The 15,355-nt window shown below is 36.3% G+C and overlaps 1 protein-coding gene across 41 annotated transcripts in view; it reads right to left on the reverse strand.

Annotated features, from left to right (window-relative positions):
• RIMS1 (regulating synaptic membrane exocytosis 1) overlaps positions 1 to 15,355 on the reverse strand; it is a 546,022-nt gene that overhangs the window by 200,247 nt on the left and 330,420 nt on the right. For 4 of the 41 annotated variants that reach the window (XM_053601838.1, XM_053601834.1, XM_053601837.1 and 1 more), the window contains exons 1-2: positions 13,656 to 13,700; positions 6,748 to 6,835 (exon numbers count right to left, since the gene is read on the reverse strand). The exons of 36 other annotated variants lie outside the window; for them this stretch is intronic. In XM_053601838.1, the coding sequence (XP_053457813.1) occupies positions 6,748 to 6,778 (31 nt within the window). In that variant the 5' untranslated portion in view covers positions 6,779 to 6,835; positions 13,656 to 13,700. Of the gene's footprint in view, positions 1 to 6,747; positions 6,836 to 13,655; positions 13,701 to 15,355 lie in introns of those variants that run through there. One more of the 41 variants, XM_053601836.1, reaches the window with a different exon arrangement.

Consider the following 15,355-nt stretch of genomic DNA (forward strand, 5'->3'; position numbering starts at 1 on the left):
ACCTAACCATCCAACATTTGGATTTAGCAGACATCTACAGAACACTTCATCCCAAAAAAACTGAATACACATACTTCTCATCAGCTCATGGAACTTACTCCAAAATTGATCACATCTTAGGTCTCAAGTCTAACCTTAGTAAATTTAAAGGAATAGAAATTATTCCAGGCATCTTCTCGGACCACCATGGAATAAAACTTGAGCTGAGTAACAACAGGAATCTGCATACTCATACAAAAACATGGAAGTTAAATAACCTTATTCTGAATGATAGCTGGGTCAGAGATGAGATTAAGAAAGAAATCGCCAACTTTCTGGAACAAAACGACATAGAAGACATGAACTATCAGAACCTCTGGGACACTGCAAAGGCAGTTCTAAGAGGGAAATTTATAGCACTGCAAGCCTTCCTCAACAGAACAGAAAGAGAGGAAGTTAACAACTTAATGGAACATTTCAAGCAACTGGAAAAGGAAGAACATTCCAACCCCAAACGTAACAGGTTCTATGAAGCAAACATCACACTGATCCCAAAACCAGGAAAAGACCCAACAAGAAAAGAAAAGTATAGACCAATATCACTAATGAATATAGATGCAAAAATATTCAACAAGATCCTAACAAACAGAATTCAGCAACACATCAAACAAATTATACATCATGACCAAGTAGGTTTTATCCCAGGGTCTCAAGGCTGGTTCAATATACGTAAATCTATGAATGTAATCCAGCACATAAACAAATTAAAAAACAAAGACCATATGATTCTCTCAATCGATGCAGAAAAAGCTTTTGATAATATCCTGCATCCCTTCATGATCAGAACACTTAAGAAAATCGGTATAGAAGGGACATTTCTTAAACTGATAGAGACCATCTACAGCAAACCCTCAGCCAATATCATATTGAATGGAGTTAAATTGGAATCATTTCCACTCAGATCAGGAACCAGACAAGACTGCCCATTGTCTCCATTGCTTTTTAACATTGTAATGGAAGTATTAGCCACCGCAATTAGGGAAGAAAAGGCGATCAAGGGTATCCATATAGGGTCAGAAGAGATCAAACTTTCACTCTTCACAGATGATATGATAGTATATCTGGAAAACACTAGGGACTCTACTACAAAACTCTAGAAGTGATCAAGGAATACAGCAGTGTCTCAGGTTACAAAATCAACATTCATAAATTGGTAGCCTTTATATATACCAACAATAGTCAACTTGAAAAAACAGTTAAGGACTCTATCCCATTCACAGTAGTGCCAAAGAAGATGAAATATTTGGGAATTTAGCTAACGAAGGATGTGAAAGACCTCTATAAAGAGAACTATGAAACTCTAAGAAAAGAAATAGCTGAAAATATTAACAAATGGAAAAACATACCATGCTCATGGCTGGGAAGAATCAACATTGTTAAAATGTCCATACTACCCAAAGCAATATATAATTTCAATGCAATCCCTATTAAAGCTCTACTGTCATACTTTAAAGATCTTGAAAAAACAATACTTCATTTTATATGGAATCAGAAAAAACCTCAAATAGCCAAGACATTACTCAGAAATAAAAACAAAGCAGGAGGAATCACGCTACCAGACCTCAGACTATACTACAAATCAATAGTGATCAAAACAGCATGGTATTGGCACAAAAAGAGAGAAGTAGATGTCTGGAACAGGATAGATAACCAAGAGATGAATCCAGCTACTTACTGTTATTTAATCTTTGACAAGCCAATTAAAAACATTCAGTGGGGAAAAGATTCCCTATTTAACAAATGGTGCTGGGTGAACTGGCTGGCAACCTGTAGAAGACTGAAACTGGACCCACACCTTTCACCATTAACTAAGATAGACTCTCACTGGATCAAAGATTTAAACTTAAGACATGAAACTATAAAAATATTAGAGGAGGGTGCAGGGAAAACCCTTGAAGAAATCGGTCTGGGCGAGTATTTTATGAGGAGGACCCCCCGGGCAATTGAAGCAGCTTCAAAAATACATTACTGGGACCTGATAAAACTAAAAAGCTTCTGCACAGCCAAGAACACAGTAAGTAAAGCAAGCAAACAGCCCTCAGAATGGGAGAAGATAATTTGCAGGTTATGTCTCCAACAAAGGTTTAATAAGCAGAATCCACAGAGAACTCAAACACATTAGCAAGAATAGAACAAGGATCCCATCACAGGCTGGGCAAGGGATTTGAAGAGAAACTTCTCTGAAGAAGATAGGCGCGTAACCTTCAGACATATGAAAAAATGCTCATCATCTTTAATCATCAGAGAAATGCAAATCAAAACTACTTTGAGATACCATCTAACTCCAGTGAGACTAACCTATATCACAAAATCCCAAGACCAGAGATGTTGGCACGGATGTGGAGAAAAGGGAACACTTTTGCACTGCTGGTGGGAATGCAAATTAATACATTCCTTTTGGAAAGAGATATGGAGAACACTTACAGATCTAAAAATAGATCTGCCATTTAATCCTGTAATCCCTCTACTGGGCATATACCTAAAAGACCAAAAATGACATCATAACAAAGATATTTGTACCAGAATGTTTATTGCAGCTCAATTCATAATTGCTAAGTCATGGAAGAAGCCCAAGTGCCCATCGATCCACAAATGGATTAATAAATTGTGGTATATGTACACCAGGGAATATTATGCAGCCTTAAAGAAAGATGGAGACTTTACCTCTTTCGTGTTTACATGGATCGAGTGGAACATATTCTTCTTAGTAAAGTATGTCAAGAATGGAAGAAAAAGTACCCAATGTACTCAGCCCTACTATGAAACTAATTTAGGGTTTTCACATGAAAGCTATAACCCAGTTAGAACCTAAGAATAGGGGGAAGGGGGAAAGGGAGGGGAGGGAGGGGGGAGGTGGGTAGAGGGAAGGGGGTTGGTGGGACTACACCAGCGGTGCATCTTACAAGGGTATATGTGAAACTTGGTAAACGGTTTGTGAAGCTAGTGAATGATGCCCCATGATTAAATCAATGTACACAGCTATGATTTAATAAAAAAAATAATAATAATAAAATAAAATAAAATTAGGTAACAGATATTTTCACACCTTGAACTCAAAGAGTTAGGCAGGGCTAGCAGGTGCTATAAACTATTATTCTGCAGCAAGAACTTCTCTAACAATTCAACAATTGTAAATAACTTAAGATACAATTTCTAGTTTGTTGCCAAAAAAGAAAAAAAAAGGTCTTATTCCTTAGAAGATATTGTATTATCTTCAGCCAATATGTGTTCATTAGAGTGGTTGTTTGCTGAGTACATGCTAGAAATTTCACTTTGGAAGGCAGCTATGTTCGCCACTAGAGGTGCCTAACAGGCGTAACCATCAGAGAAATGCAAATCAAAACCACAAGGAGAAGCACTGCAAACTAGTTAGGGTGGGTGTTATACCAAAAAATACTACAAGAAGTGTTAGTGAGAATATGGAGAAATTTGAACCTTTGCATAATGCTGATAGGAACGAATATAAATCAGTGTAGTCATAATGGAAAACAAAATGTAAATTTCTCAAACAGTTCAAAATAGAACTACCACACGATATAGCAATACTAATTCTGGGTATTACATCCAAAGGAAGTGAAAAACGGGCCTCAAAGATACATCTGCCTTCACCTATTCACTGTGGCACTATACACGCAATAGCCAAAATGTGGAAATGGGCAGGGTGCAGTGTATCCAAGCACTGTAATCCTAGCACTCTGGGAGACGGGTGAATTGCCTAAACTCAGGAATTGGAGACCAGCCACAGCAAAATCCCGTCTCTAAAAATAGCTGGGCACTGTGGTGGGCACCTGTGGTCCCAGCTACTTGGGAGCCTGAGGCAGGAGGATCACTGGAGCCCAGTACACTGAGGTTGCTGTTAGCTATGACGCCATGGCACTCTCCCATAAGTGACAGACTCTGTCTCAAGAAAAAAGAGTAGAAATGATATAAATGTCCACTGAGGAATGAATATATTTTTAAAACGTGGCATATACATGTTTTAAAGACAATATTATGGAAGGTAATATTATTCAGCTCTAAAAAAGAGGAAATCCTGCCCATTGTGACAACATGGACGGACCTGGAGGACATATGCTAAGTGCCGTAAGCCAGCCAGAGAGATGGACAGAATCCACGTGATACTACTTATATGAGAAATCTAAAAGAGTCAAACTCACGGAAACAGAGTAGAGTGATGGCTGCCGGAGGCTGGGAAGTATTAGTCGAAGGGTACAAAGTTTCAGTAATGGTTGATGAATGCATCCTAGGGCTCTACTGTATAGCACAGTAGTTAACAATGCTACATTTCACAGTTAAGAACAGGCTAAGAGGGTAAACCTTACCTTAAGTGTTTACCTTAAGTGTTCTTTCTCATCACACAAAAAAGAAAAATAAATAAAGAGGGTGGGAAGAAACTTTTGGAGGTGAGGTATATGTATATAGCATAGATTGTGGTGATGGGTTCATAAGTGAACACGTATCTTCACACACACTGAGTTGTAGACAATATGTACAGCTTTTCGTATGTTAAATATAGTTCAATAAAGCGTATTTTTTGTTAAAAAAAAACACTTAAAAAAATTCTCATTCATAATGCACTCCCCTTCTATCGTAGAAAAAGAACACTACTCTTTCTCTCTGGTACATAAATTTGATATTTCAAGTAAATTGAAGTACTATTTATGAAGGTGACTCAAGTAAATCCATCAATTATTATTTATTAAAAGTTAATGGTATGACAAAAGATGTTTAAAGTTCACAAATTCTTTACACTGAATGGAACTTCTAGACTTGAACTACCTCCTTGAGAAAGAGGAGATATTTGCTGGAAGGCCCGTGGTGCCATCTCTGTGTTTTATTATTTTAAGGCATAAGAAAGGAAACTCAGTAGCTGATACAGGAAAGGGGTGGCACAGGTAGTATTTTTTTCTAGTTATGTGCATTGTTTAGTGAATTTGAGAGCTCGTTTTTGGTACGCCAACACTACCACTGCAAGACTACAAAGCAGTTATACAGGATCAGATTTAAAATTTCTGGCTGCACCGTGAACGCAGCCACACATGCAGGGAGATAACCCCCATAGCACCCTTACAAGGGCAGAATGAGATCACACACAAGAAGCATGCAAATAATCAAAGTATAAAAATATACACTAAAAAAGATTTTGAATTATTATAAGAAGCATTTCTTTCAGTTCTAACAGCATGTAAAAAATTAAAAATTCACCTTTTCTTCCACATCGTTGATTTAAAATTGTAAATAATCACAGATCCCCATTATATTTTATACAATTCTTCTCTGATATTTATAATTATGCTATTTCTTATATAATTTATAAAAAGCAGCAATCATTAGGTAAAAAGATCATTGCACTTTGAATCAGAGACTTATTACTAATCCTAAATGTGCCACATTAAGTTTGTTATGTTGATAACCCTGGCCTCTTACATGAAATAAGGATAATGCCACTTTCCTCACAAAAGTTTCATGAGAATTAAATGAGATATGTCAGCTTTGTGAATTGTAAAAGACTTTAGAAGTAGCATTTAAATGTTAATTCATTACACAATTTAGATTAAAATGTGGTGTTAAAAATCAGATTGATATACAATTCAATAGCTATCATAACTAAAATATAGATAATATCAGAAATCTTGGCAAAACACACTTCGAAATGGGCTTAGAAAATGCTAAAGTACCTCTGTTTATCAAAATTATTAATTAGCCTGATGACTCAAGATATCCTTCATAACGATTTCTTGAAGCCAGCATGGATTATACCTTAAAAATTATTCAGTATAGACATTAATTATAGATATTTTATTATTTTTCTAATATGTTTTAAGCATCCTAACTTACTCACAATCCTTTTTGTAGTATATATTTTTAACAAAATTATCTAAACAATGACAGGGTGGATAGTCCTAAGGAAACAACTATTTTAAGTATAAATGTTCAACAAAGTTCCCCAGCTGATGGGGCTTTGAGAAAGCACAGAAAACTTTGTGCTCATGCTTTAAAGTGGGGTAAAAGCAGACGTTGAGGATTTAAAAAAAAATTGAGGTAGTAAATATTTATTATTCATCAGTTTACTTTTTCCTAGTTTTGAAAGTTATATACATTTACATAAATTTAGACTTTTGAGATTGCATGAAAACTGCAGGGCCCCCAAACACTCCCAAACACCATGATGGCTCAATGATAAACTTATCCATTACTTCTACATTGACCTTACCCTATTGAGCTTAGAGAAAGTCGATAACTTAAAATTCCTGAAAGCTTTGAACAACAAACCCTCACCTCCACACACATACGCACGCGCACACATACACATACATGCACAACACTGTGCCTTGAAATTATAAAATAAGGATGTAGTTACAGTTTTGGGGAACTCTAGACTATTCTGTATCAACTGTATTAAATGACGGTAAAAATTCATCAGAAGAAAAGTCTCCAAGGTCATCGAAAACAGGGCAAATAGATTTCCACATACTCTTTGGAAGAAGAGTAAGTTTCATATTATATATATAGCCTGAGGCCAAATAACTGAGAACTTTCTCCCCCAGAATCTAAATATAGACAGACTAATAAGGTACCGTGGATAATAGATCACAAAATTTACAGTCTTAGGGAATTTTTTTCCTAATACAGGGACTACACATAAGTAAGAATTTGGGAAGCGTTTTACACAGGTGGGAAATATTGTACTGCAACTTTCCAACTGACCAGGCTTCCACATTGACACTGAGTATTCCATTCACGTGGGAGAACGGGTTGTCACGTGCAAAGCCTCGGAATAACCAGCCAGGAAACCCTGTGGAAAAAATTGGGTTTTATTTGTTTTCATTGTTTGGGGACTGGATATTAACCACAGGCTTAAGAAATTGTAGTGCTGGGAAAGTTCACAGCAGAGACATTACAAGAATGCATTCTAGATATAAATATCTTTGATAAAGGAAAATGTTAGTATTTTTCCAGGTCCACGTAACACTAGCAAACCAGTATTAACCTGCAATAATCTTCTCGATGACAAATCAATTTCCACCTGTCTCTATATCCCAAAGAAAAATATGAAGATGGAGGTATTATCATGGTTTTAATGATCTGAATAACAAGAACAAATGTCAAATTATAATAAAGACAGATTTAAAGGATATACAGAATAAAATGGAAGTAACTTATGAGACATTTCTTGTCATTTAAAAATATTTTCAAGCTATAAGAAATAGAAAATAAGTTTACACTATAGCAGACATTTTTGGTCATATAAATATGTTTTGAAACCAGAGCTCCCTCAAAGCAGGTCATTGTAAATATGGGGTTTATTTTTTGTCTTTCTTGTTGCATTTTGTTTTTGTTTTCATGTTGGCTATACAAACAAATAATTTAGAAATATATGAAAGGACTTTTAGTTGGAAATCCCTTGACTGGCAGTGGAGAATTACTAGGCACAGAAGTGCAGAGAACATATTTTACACCTTGGCGTTTTTCTTTTTTTGAGAGTCTCACTCTTTAGCCCCAGCTAGAGTGCAATGGCGTGACAATATCTAACCACAACCTGGAACTTCTGGGCTCAAGTGATCCTCCTAACTCAGCTTCCCAAGTAGTAGGGACTACAGGCATGTGCAAGGCCTGACTAATTTTTTCTATTTTTAGAAGAGATGGGGTCTTGCTTTTGCTCAGGTTATTCTCCAACTCCAGACTTCAAGTAACTCTCCCACCTCAGTCTCCTAGAAGATTATAGGTACTATCCATGTACTATAATGCTCGCCCTTATTTTTCCCTCACAAATTTGGGCAAAAAAGGGTGCAATATACACAGAAAAATATGGTATTTATTCTATAAAACAGCACAGTAGAAACCTCCATCTCGAGCTGATGTGAGGAATAATCATGAGAACAAATGGCTCATTTTACGCTATGGACATTGCAGATTTTGCAACCAATGGTACCTTTCTCAAAGCACACGTGTTAGAATGTTTATGATTAAAACTGTAGTCTAATTTTCTACCCTTATTTTCCTTTACTGATCTTTTGTATGTATTTTAAATTTATTTCATTATACCACTACATTTTTACATTTTGGTAGCTGCCTTAAATAACTTTGGGGTATTAAGGTAAGTTTCAAATTGGAAATTGTAATTATATTAAGTGAATATGCACAAGATATAATTTAATGTATTTATTATAACTCTATTTTCATCGAAATACAGTTTCCATCCATTTAGCCCAAAATATCTTTGATTCAATGGAAGACAAGCTAATTAAAATAAAATGATGTGCTGAGCTTATCTGTAGCTTACACACAAGAATTTGTTAAACAGCAAATCATTATAACCCATCCAGTAAACTTGTAAAGGATGAGAAGAAAGTAAAAAGCCTTCTCATCTGAGAAAAAAACAATAACACAAAGTATAAACTTCTAGAGTTAATTTCTAGAAAAATAAGCTAAAAATTTTAGTCACAATCATCAAAGAGTTTTCTAGTATTCAATCCTACAAAACTACTAAAAAAAGGCACATCAATGATAAAAGATTTTCATTAAAATAATTTAAGAAATAGCAATAATGAAAACAAGCTGGTTGGAAAATACTCAGCACATCAAAAACTCAGCTATCCAGAATGAAGGACTGAAGTTAAAATTTTATAACTCCAGAATTAAATCATTATTCATAAATGCAACAAAATTAAAAACATATAGCAAAGGTTTCTTACATACTGCTTGAAATATCATTTATAAAAATCAAATGCACTGTATATATTAATTCTTATTTCATCCTCATATTTGGTGAATGCAACAAAAAATGGACAATATAGGGTCAGGTGCTCTTTGTATAATGCCCTCCACACAGAGCGGCTTAATTGTTTTCTAAAACCTCTTAGACAAACGTCATATCTCTTCAGTGAGAGCAATGCAGGTGAATAAGACTATTTTTTTCCCTAGAGGATTATGTACCTGAAATAAATGTTGAAACTCAGAGATATTTGTCTAACAAATTGAAATGGCATGCTACTAGCACTGATAGCTAAAACACTCAGTGACATTAAATGCAAAAATCAAAATTTTTATTTGAAAAATTTTAGGAAAAGATTAAGTTGGATATTGTTTTGGTAATACTGAAAATGGTCAATTTTTCATATATTTTTTCTAAAACAAGAAAAAAATCACACGCACTCTGTCTCACACATACACATACATACATACACCCACCTCCTAGATCTTTGGGGGACAATTTTGCTTAAGTATCATTGCATCATATTTTAGATCAAGCACATGAATGTGTACTTAGCTCACAAACATTGGAAACTGTACCCATTGTTAAATCATCCAAGAAAAGTGTGGCGAATAAAAATATTAGGTTTAAAGACTGCACAGCAAACTCACAAGGAAACGATTTAAGCAAAAACCACAATATTCTTCTCCTTATTACAAACTACATGTTTCTTACCAATACTCTAAAAGTTCTTTAATATTAAATAGATTTTGTGGTGATAGCAATCTGTGCTTAAATTGCATCACTTTTATATATTGAATACCTCCAATTTATAGTAAAATCTCATAGACTATCACAAACCTTACATAGAGATCTCTGTAACTAAAGGTCTAAAACAAGATTAGCGTCTGAAGTAAAAAAAAAAAAAAAAAAAATCATAAAATATTTATAAAGAAAGCCTGTAGTCAAAAGAATCCTAGTCTCTATCAAGCCATTCTGAGTGGAAACAAGCCCCAGCTATGCTTTCAGATAAGCTGAAATAATGTTTGTTCATACAAAGCGCAGTCCCTATTGATTCAGAAATTACTATATGGCATTTTTGAATTTGTAGACATTCCTAATCCCTTTTCTTGTACCACCATTTATTTATCTTTTGTAGATTTAAGCTTTGGGCAGATTTTTTGATCATGTAAAATGATACAGCCCATGAAATTATCAAATGGTAATTAAGGGTTTCAAAGTCAGAGTATTTTGAAGCTGGTCTTGGGTTTACTGGTTAACTACTGATGAGACATGTTGTACCTTGTGGAGGCAGGATTTTTGCTACCACTGAATTTTAAATAGTTTTTGTGTGATCTTTAAGACAAGGATTATAGTCTGTGTCATGTGAGCCCTTTTACAGGGATCAAAATTACACTTAGGGGATCCACACACTCTTTAAATTTGTAGGTAAACTTTTATTAATATATGCCTATGTATTTTTCTGCCAAGAATCCATTGTTTCCTTTATTTCTCTGACGAGCCTCTGATCCCTCTTCAGATTAACAGCAAATTACTGATTCAGACTCATATCAGTCTGCTATGTCGACTTGGTGCTTTCCCTTTAGCTCTCAGAAATACGCTTTCTTGCAGGTTTCATCCTCAGCAGTTTGATTTCATTAAGATCCCTATGTAAGCCAGGCACTTAGAAAATCAAGAAACTACATTCAGAGAAGATGAGCTTTGTGAATATATTCAGAAAACAAGAAAAAGAAAGCACTTTGGGGAGGTATCGAGACTCTAACGAAACATATTTTTTAAAAGTCCTTAGTACAGAAAAGACAAGAGAAAATACCATTAAATACTATGACTATGCAGGTGTGCAGTATCTCTTCCCTGATGAGGGCCTTACATAATTTAAGAGATACACGTTAAAAAGGAAACGACAGAAAATATGACAACACACATTATATAATTTAAATGTTATTAGAAAAACACGATCCTGAAATAAAATAAAAATTTGAAGGGGATACATAATTGTTTCAATTTGAATCTACTCAGAAGTTTAAATCTACTTTTTAAGGTCTGAGCATTCTTCAGAGGAAAAGAGAAATTTGTAAAGCTAACAGCCTCTTGCAAAACAAATAAAAAAACCTTCAAAACTATTTGTAAGTTTAATATAAATGACAGATGTTATACTATTTTTTTTTTTGGAGACCGAGTCTCACTATATCACCCTTGGTAGAGTGCTGTGTCGTCACAGCTCACAACCTCCAACTCTTGGGCTTAAGTGATTCTCTTGCCTCAGCCTTCCAAGTGGCTGGGACTACAGGCGCCCGCCACAACCCTTGGATATTTTTGTTGCAGTTGTCACTGCTGTTTAGCTGGCCGGGGCCAGGTCCCAACCCACCACCCTTGGTACATGGGGCCGGTGCCCTACCCACTGAGCCACAGGCGCCGCCCCAGATGTTATACTATTGAAAACATATTTGCTAAAACCCATCAGCTATTACAGTTAATATTCCCCCTTCTTTAAGTCTGCTTTGAAATTTGTTGAAGTTCACAGGGCATCACGAGAACTGATTTCCCAGGCCTTTAAACCTCATGCAAGCTAACTTTTTTGGAAACAACTCATTGAAATTATCTGGGCATTCTAAATTTTTGGTTATATTTCTATGCATAATTGATAAATTTATTGTATGATTATGAGAATTCCCTTCTTAAAGACAAAACATGGCCTTCTTGAAGCAGACTATACAAAATCTAAACCCTTAGAGGCATGACGGGAAGTATGTAAATGTCTTCTTGACTGTTAATATTATTTCAGATTTCTCTTCTTTAATAAATTACATGCTTCTTTCCAATCTCCCTGGTCTTAGAAAACTGAGAATAACAGGCATTTATTTTATTTATCAAATGTGTTTATGGATTATCTGTAGAAGGACAGGGGAGAATAGACATTTGCTGTTCACTGAGATTAATTCTGTATTTGTTTTCCAAATAACCTCCATCATTTCTCTAACAGAACTGTCACCAGGAACATTCATGGGTAATACTTCAAAATTAAAACATCTCCTCCTCCGTGAAGAGCTTTCTAACTATGCACTAACGAATACCACCACGGTATAAATCAGAAAGTTGGCAGAGCCCCGAGAAGATAATCCTTGCAATGGAGAGCCACTTTACTAATGAAGTTACCCTCATAAATACATGTGTAGTAGCCACAATTAGACTGGTTCCTCAGAAGTAGACAGAGAAATCAATCACGTTATTTTCCCTTCTCTGTCATGTGCATATGTGTGGGAGTAGAACCATCCTCACCCCAGATTTCCTCTGATAATGGTGGGTGTCTATTGTTAAGAAGAGCCAGCAAGTTTGAACGTGAACCTAAGATTCATGATCTTCATCAACTAGCAGTTTTTAGCCACTCTGTAAGCACATGGTTCAATTGACAATAAAATCCTTCTATTCTCACTAAAGAACACATTTAATTAGTCTTGACTCATGAGTGGTAACTAGCATTTGATGGACATACTCCTTTCATTTTCAACGTTTCTCTGGCTTGCCTTTTTTTTTTTTTTTTTTGAGACAGAGTCTTAAGCTGTCGCCTGGGTAGAGTGCCATGGCATTCACACTTTTGCAAATGGGAGGTGGGTGCTTCCTTTCCAGTTGCCTCTGATCCTTTGAGTTTTGACCTTGCCCTTAGCAGAGAGTGAACCTCTTCAAAGATATTTGCTGAGAAGAGATAGGAGCTTTCTTCAGCTGCCCTCAGTAGTACTTGCTGAGCCTAGGAGGGGGCAAGGGAACAGGGAGGAGAGCGCGTGTCCCTGGCAGGGGTCCACAGAGCCCTGTCCTCTCTGCACCCAGGCCCTCCGCAGGCTGAAACGCAGCACAGTGTGTGCGGCTTATTTTCTCTCCCAACAGTGCAGCCTAAGAGGAGCTGCTCTCAGGACGTCTCAAATTTGTGCAACACCTATTTGGCAAAATACCTACATTGGAGCCCGGAGATTCACCAGTTCAATTTAAAAGAATCATAGTATCTCTTCCAAAAACCCTCAGCTGCTAAAACGCTACCTATACAAGGAGCATTAAAGGCCCCATTTCTCTGCCCTCCCCACATATTAAGAAAACTATACACACTTAGAAATCTAATAATGTCTTTTTCCACATGGAAATAATTTGATGATCTTAAAAGCACCCGTAAAACATTATGCTTTTTCCCACTGAGAATTACAGAAGAGTCTTTTTCTGAAGAGGCAGAATGAAAACAAGGGCCAGAGGGATTAGTTACTCTTTCCACCCAAGGTCAAACACCCAGATCCCCGACCCAAAGACTTCACTTCCCTTTCTGTCATTGTGTCCGAGCTCTCTATTCTCCTTTAACGAATAGTTTTCCCATTAGTTCACGGCAGAAAACACAGGTTATTTCTACAGATGTGCTCTATAATCGGGACTGTCAATCAAGAGAAATCAGTCCTTGGCAGCTTTGCCTCAATACCTGTAATTAACAACCTACGTAAACTTATATCTTGGCATTTTTAAGAAACTTAAGCTCTGAAGCCCTCTAATTTTAGTGAAATTCGGTAAACAGGAAAAAAAAATATGTCTTTGATCCATCAGAAAAGGAAGATACATACTTCCTGAATTACTTGTGCATTATACATGGATCGATTTGAGTTAAATATAGTACTAAAATGTGTATGATTTAATGTGCACTTCAGATATACATTTACAACATGAAAATAACTTCATCTTATAAAACTACTCATCACTGCAATCTGACATATGTATGTAATTTCCACATTCAAGGCAAAATATTCCTTAAGCTCTGACGATAGCATCTAAATGAAACATGCTAATATTTTGTTCTTTTGGATAATTAAACAATAAATTCCACCAGTTTTACATTTATCTGTAAGATTAATATTAGAGTTTAGTTTACCTGTTTCTGAGTGCAACGTATGAAGTAGCAGAAACTGCAGAAACCCAGCAAACGTAACAGCAGCATCAGAGTGGTTAAATCAATACTATGGCATCAAATTACTGAATTCCAGCTAGCAATGGCAGCAAATCCACAACGCAATAAAACATATCCAACAAAATTCAGAATTTCAGATAAAATCCCCTGTGATCCTTGCATTCTAAATGAAAAGCAGAAACGCCTGCAGTGTCCAACATTATACAACGGTGACACTAACCAAGGCCATAATGCTGCTGTCATCAAAACAGATCTCTGCAGTGTACAGATTCCCATTGATTACAGCATTAATTCACAGTGCTCTGTGCTATCCTAGAGTGGTTCCCACCGTAGCAAACACCAAAGGTCTGCTGGCTCTACAATTAACCATTTCCTGCAACAATGCACAGAAGCTGCTACCTTCCTGCAGTCAGAGAGACAAAATGCTGTGGTCCCTTAAAGCTAACAACAGGAGAAAACGACTCAGGCAAATAAATGCTAGGGAGCAGCTTCTGCTAGTCCCCCAGTTACACGTCACTGCGTATCCGTGGGCTAAGATGACAATGTTGAACAGATGCCCGTTGACCTGGGGACCACAGAAAACTCACCTGAAACAATTCAGTCCCATTATCATTCAGTGGCAATGGTCCTGCCAAGCCCTGGTGTAACAGATCATTTTCTCCGCAGTTTGCCTAAGGAGTCTCACTCAGCCCAATGACAGTAACTGGCACCAGGAAGCATAAACCAGGAATACAGGAATGACTGTTGGGAACACAAGCAAAAGTGCTTCTTCAGGCTGTTCCGGTGCAGCCAGCCCACAGCTAACAGTGGCTCATCTCCAGAGGGCAAAAGAACAACCTCAAACAGGTGTAGCCTGAGATTTGGGGGTGGGGAGAGGTGGCTCATATTTCTTATATTTTTAAAGATGCACGTCTTGGATGACTGGAGATGCATATTCATGGCATAAGAGGGTTTTCTCACCGAGACACAGAACAATGATGTTCTCATTAGGTCTCCTACACTTAGTTACCTCGTATTTTGCATATCACACACATAAAATAGCAAGAGAAACAACAAAATCAGTTTGACTGAAATTGCTACTCTCTCAATTACGTTTTTATTGTGGTGCAACCTTCAACTTCCAGAAACTGAAGGGAACGATAACTCACTTTTCCAATCCAGAAGGGATTATTTACAAAAATGTACAGGCCGACTGCTTCCAGTTTGTTTTAGAAAATGAAATGGTCAAATGATAATAGAGGGACAAAGAAAAGCATCTTTCATTTATTTCAAACAAATTCACTTACTTAAATTATATGTATTTGTCAAAAATAATTCTCTCATAGGAAAAAATACTGAGCCATGGATCATCGCATCATCAGCCAAGCAACTGCAAAATTTTTTAAAAACTGACAGATTTGAAAACATTTTTTTACTCTTAAAAGAACATATTCTTAGCCTCCATTTAGAATAAATATTTTTAACTTTTCCAAAGCTTCCAAGGATGCTTTAAACCCATAAACTTTTGCTGGGAAGAGAGCAATGGGAAATAAACAGTAATTGAATGCTGTTATGTGCCCAATATTAGGCCGTTTATTAATTTTATTAAATTATGTTATGTGCCCAATATTAGGCCGTTTATTAATTTTATTAAATTCATTTGTTCCTCATAGGCATATGGCAAA

The sequence above is a fragment of the Nycticebus coucang genome, chromosome 9, assembly GCF_027406575.1.
Source record: "Nycticebus coucang isolate mNycCou1 chromosome 9, mNycCou1.pri, whole genome shotgun sequence".
In the NCBI taxonomy this organism is placed as follows: domain Eukaryota; kingdom Metazoa; phylum Chordata; class Mammalia; order Primates; family Lorisidae; genus Nycticebus; species Nycticebus coucang.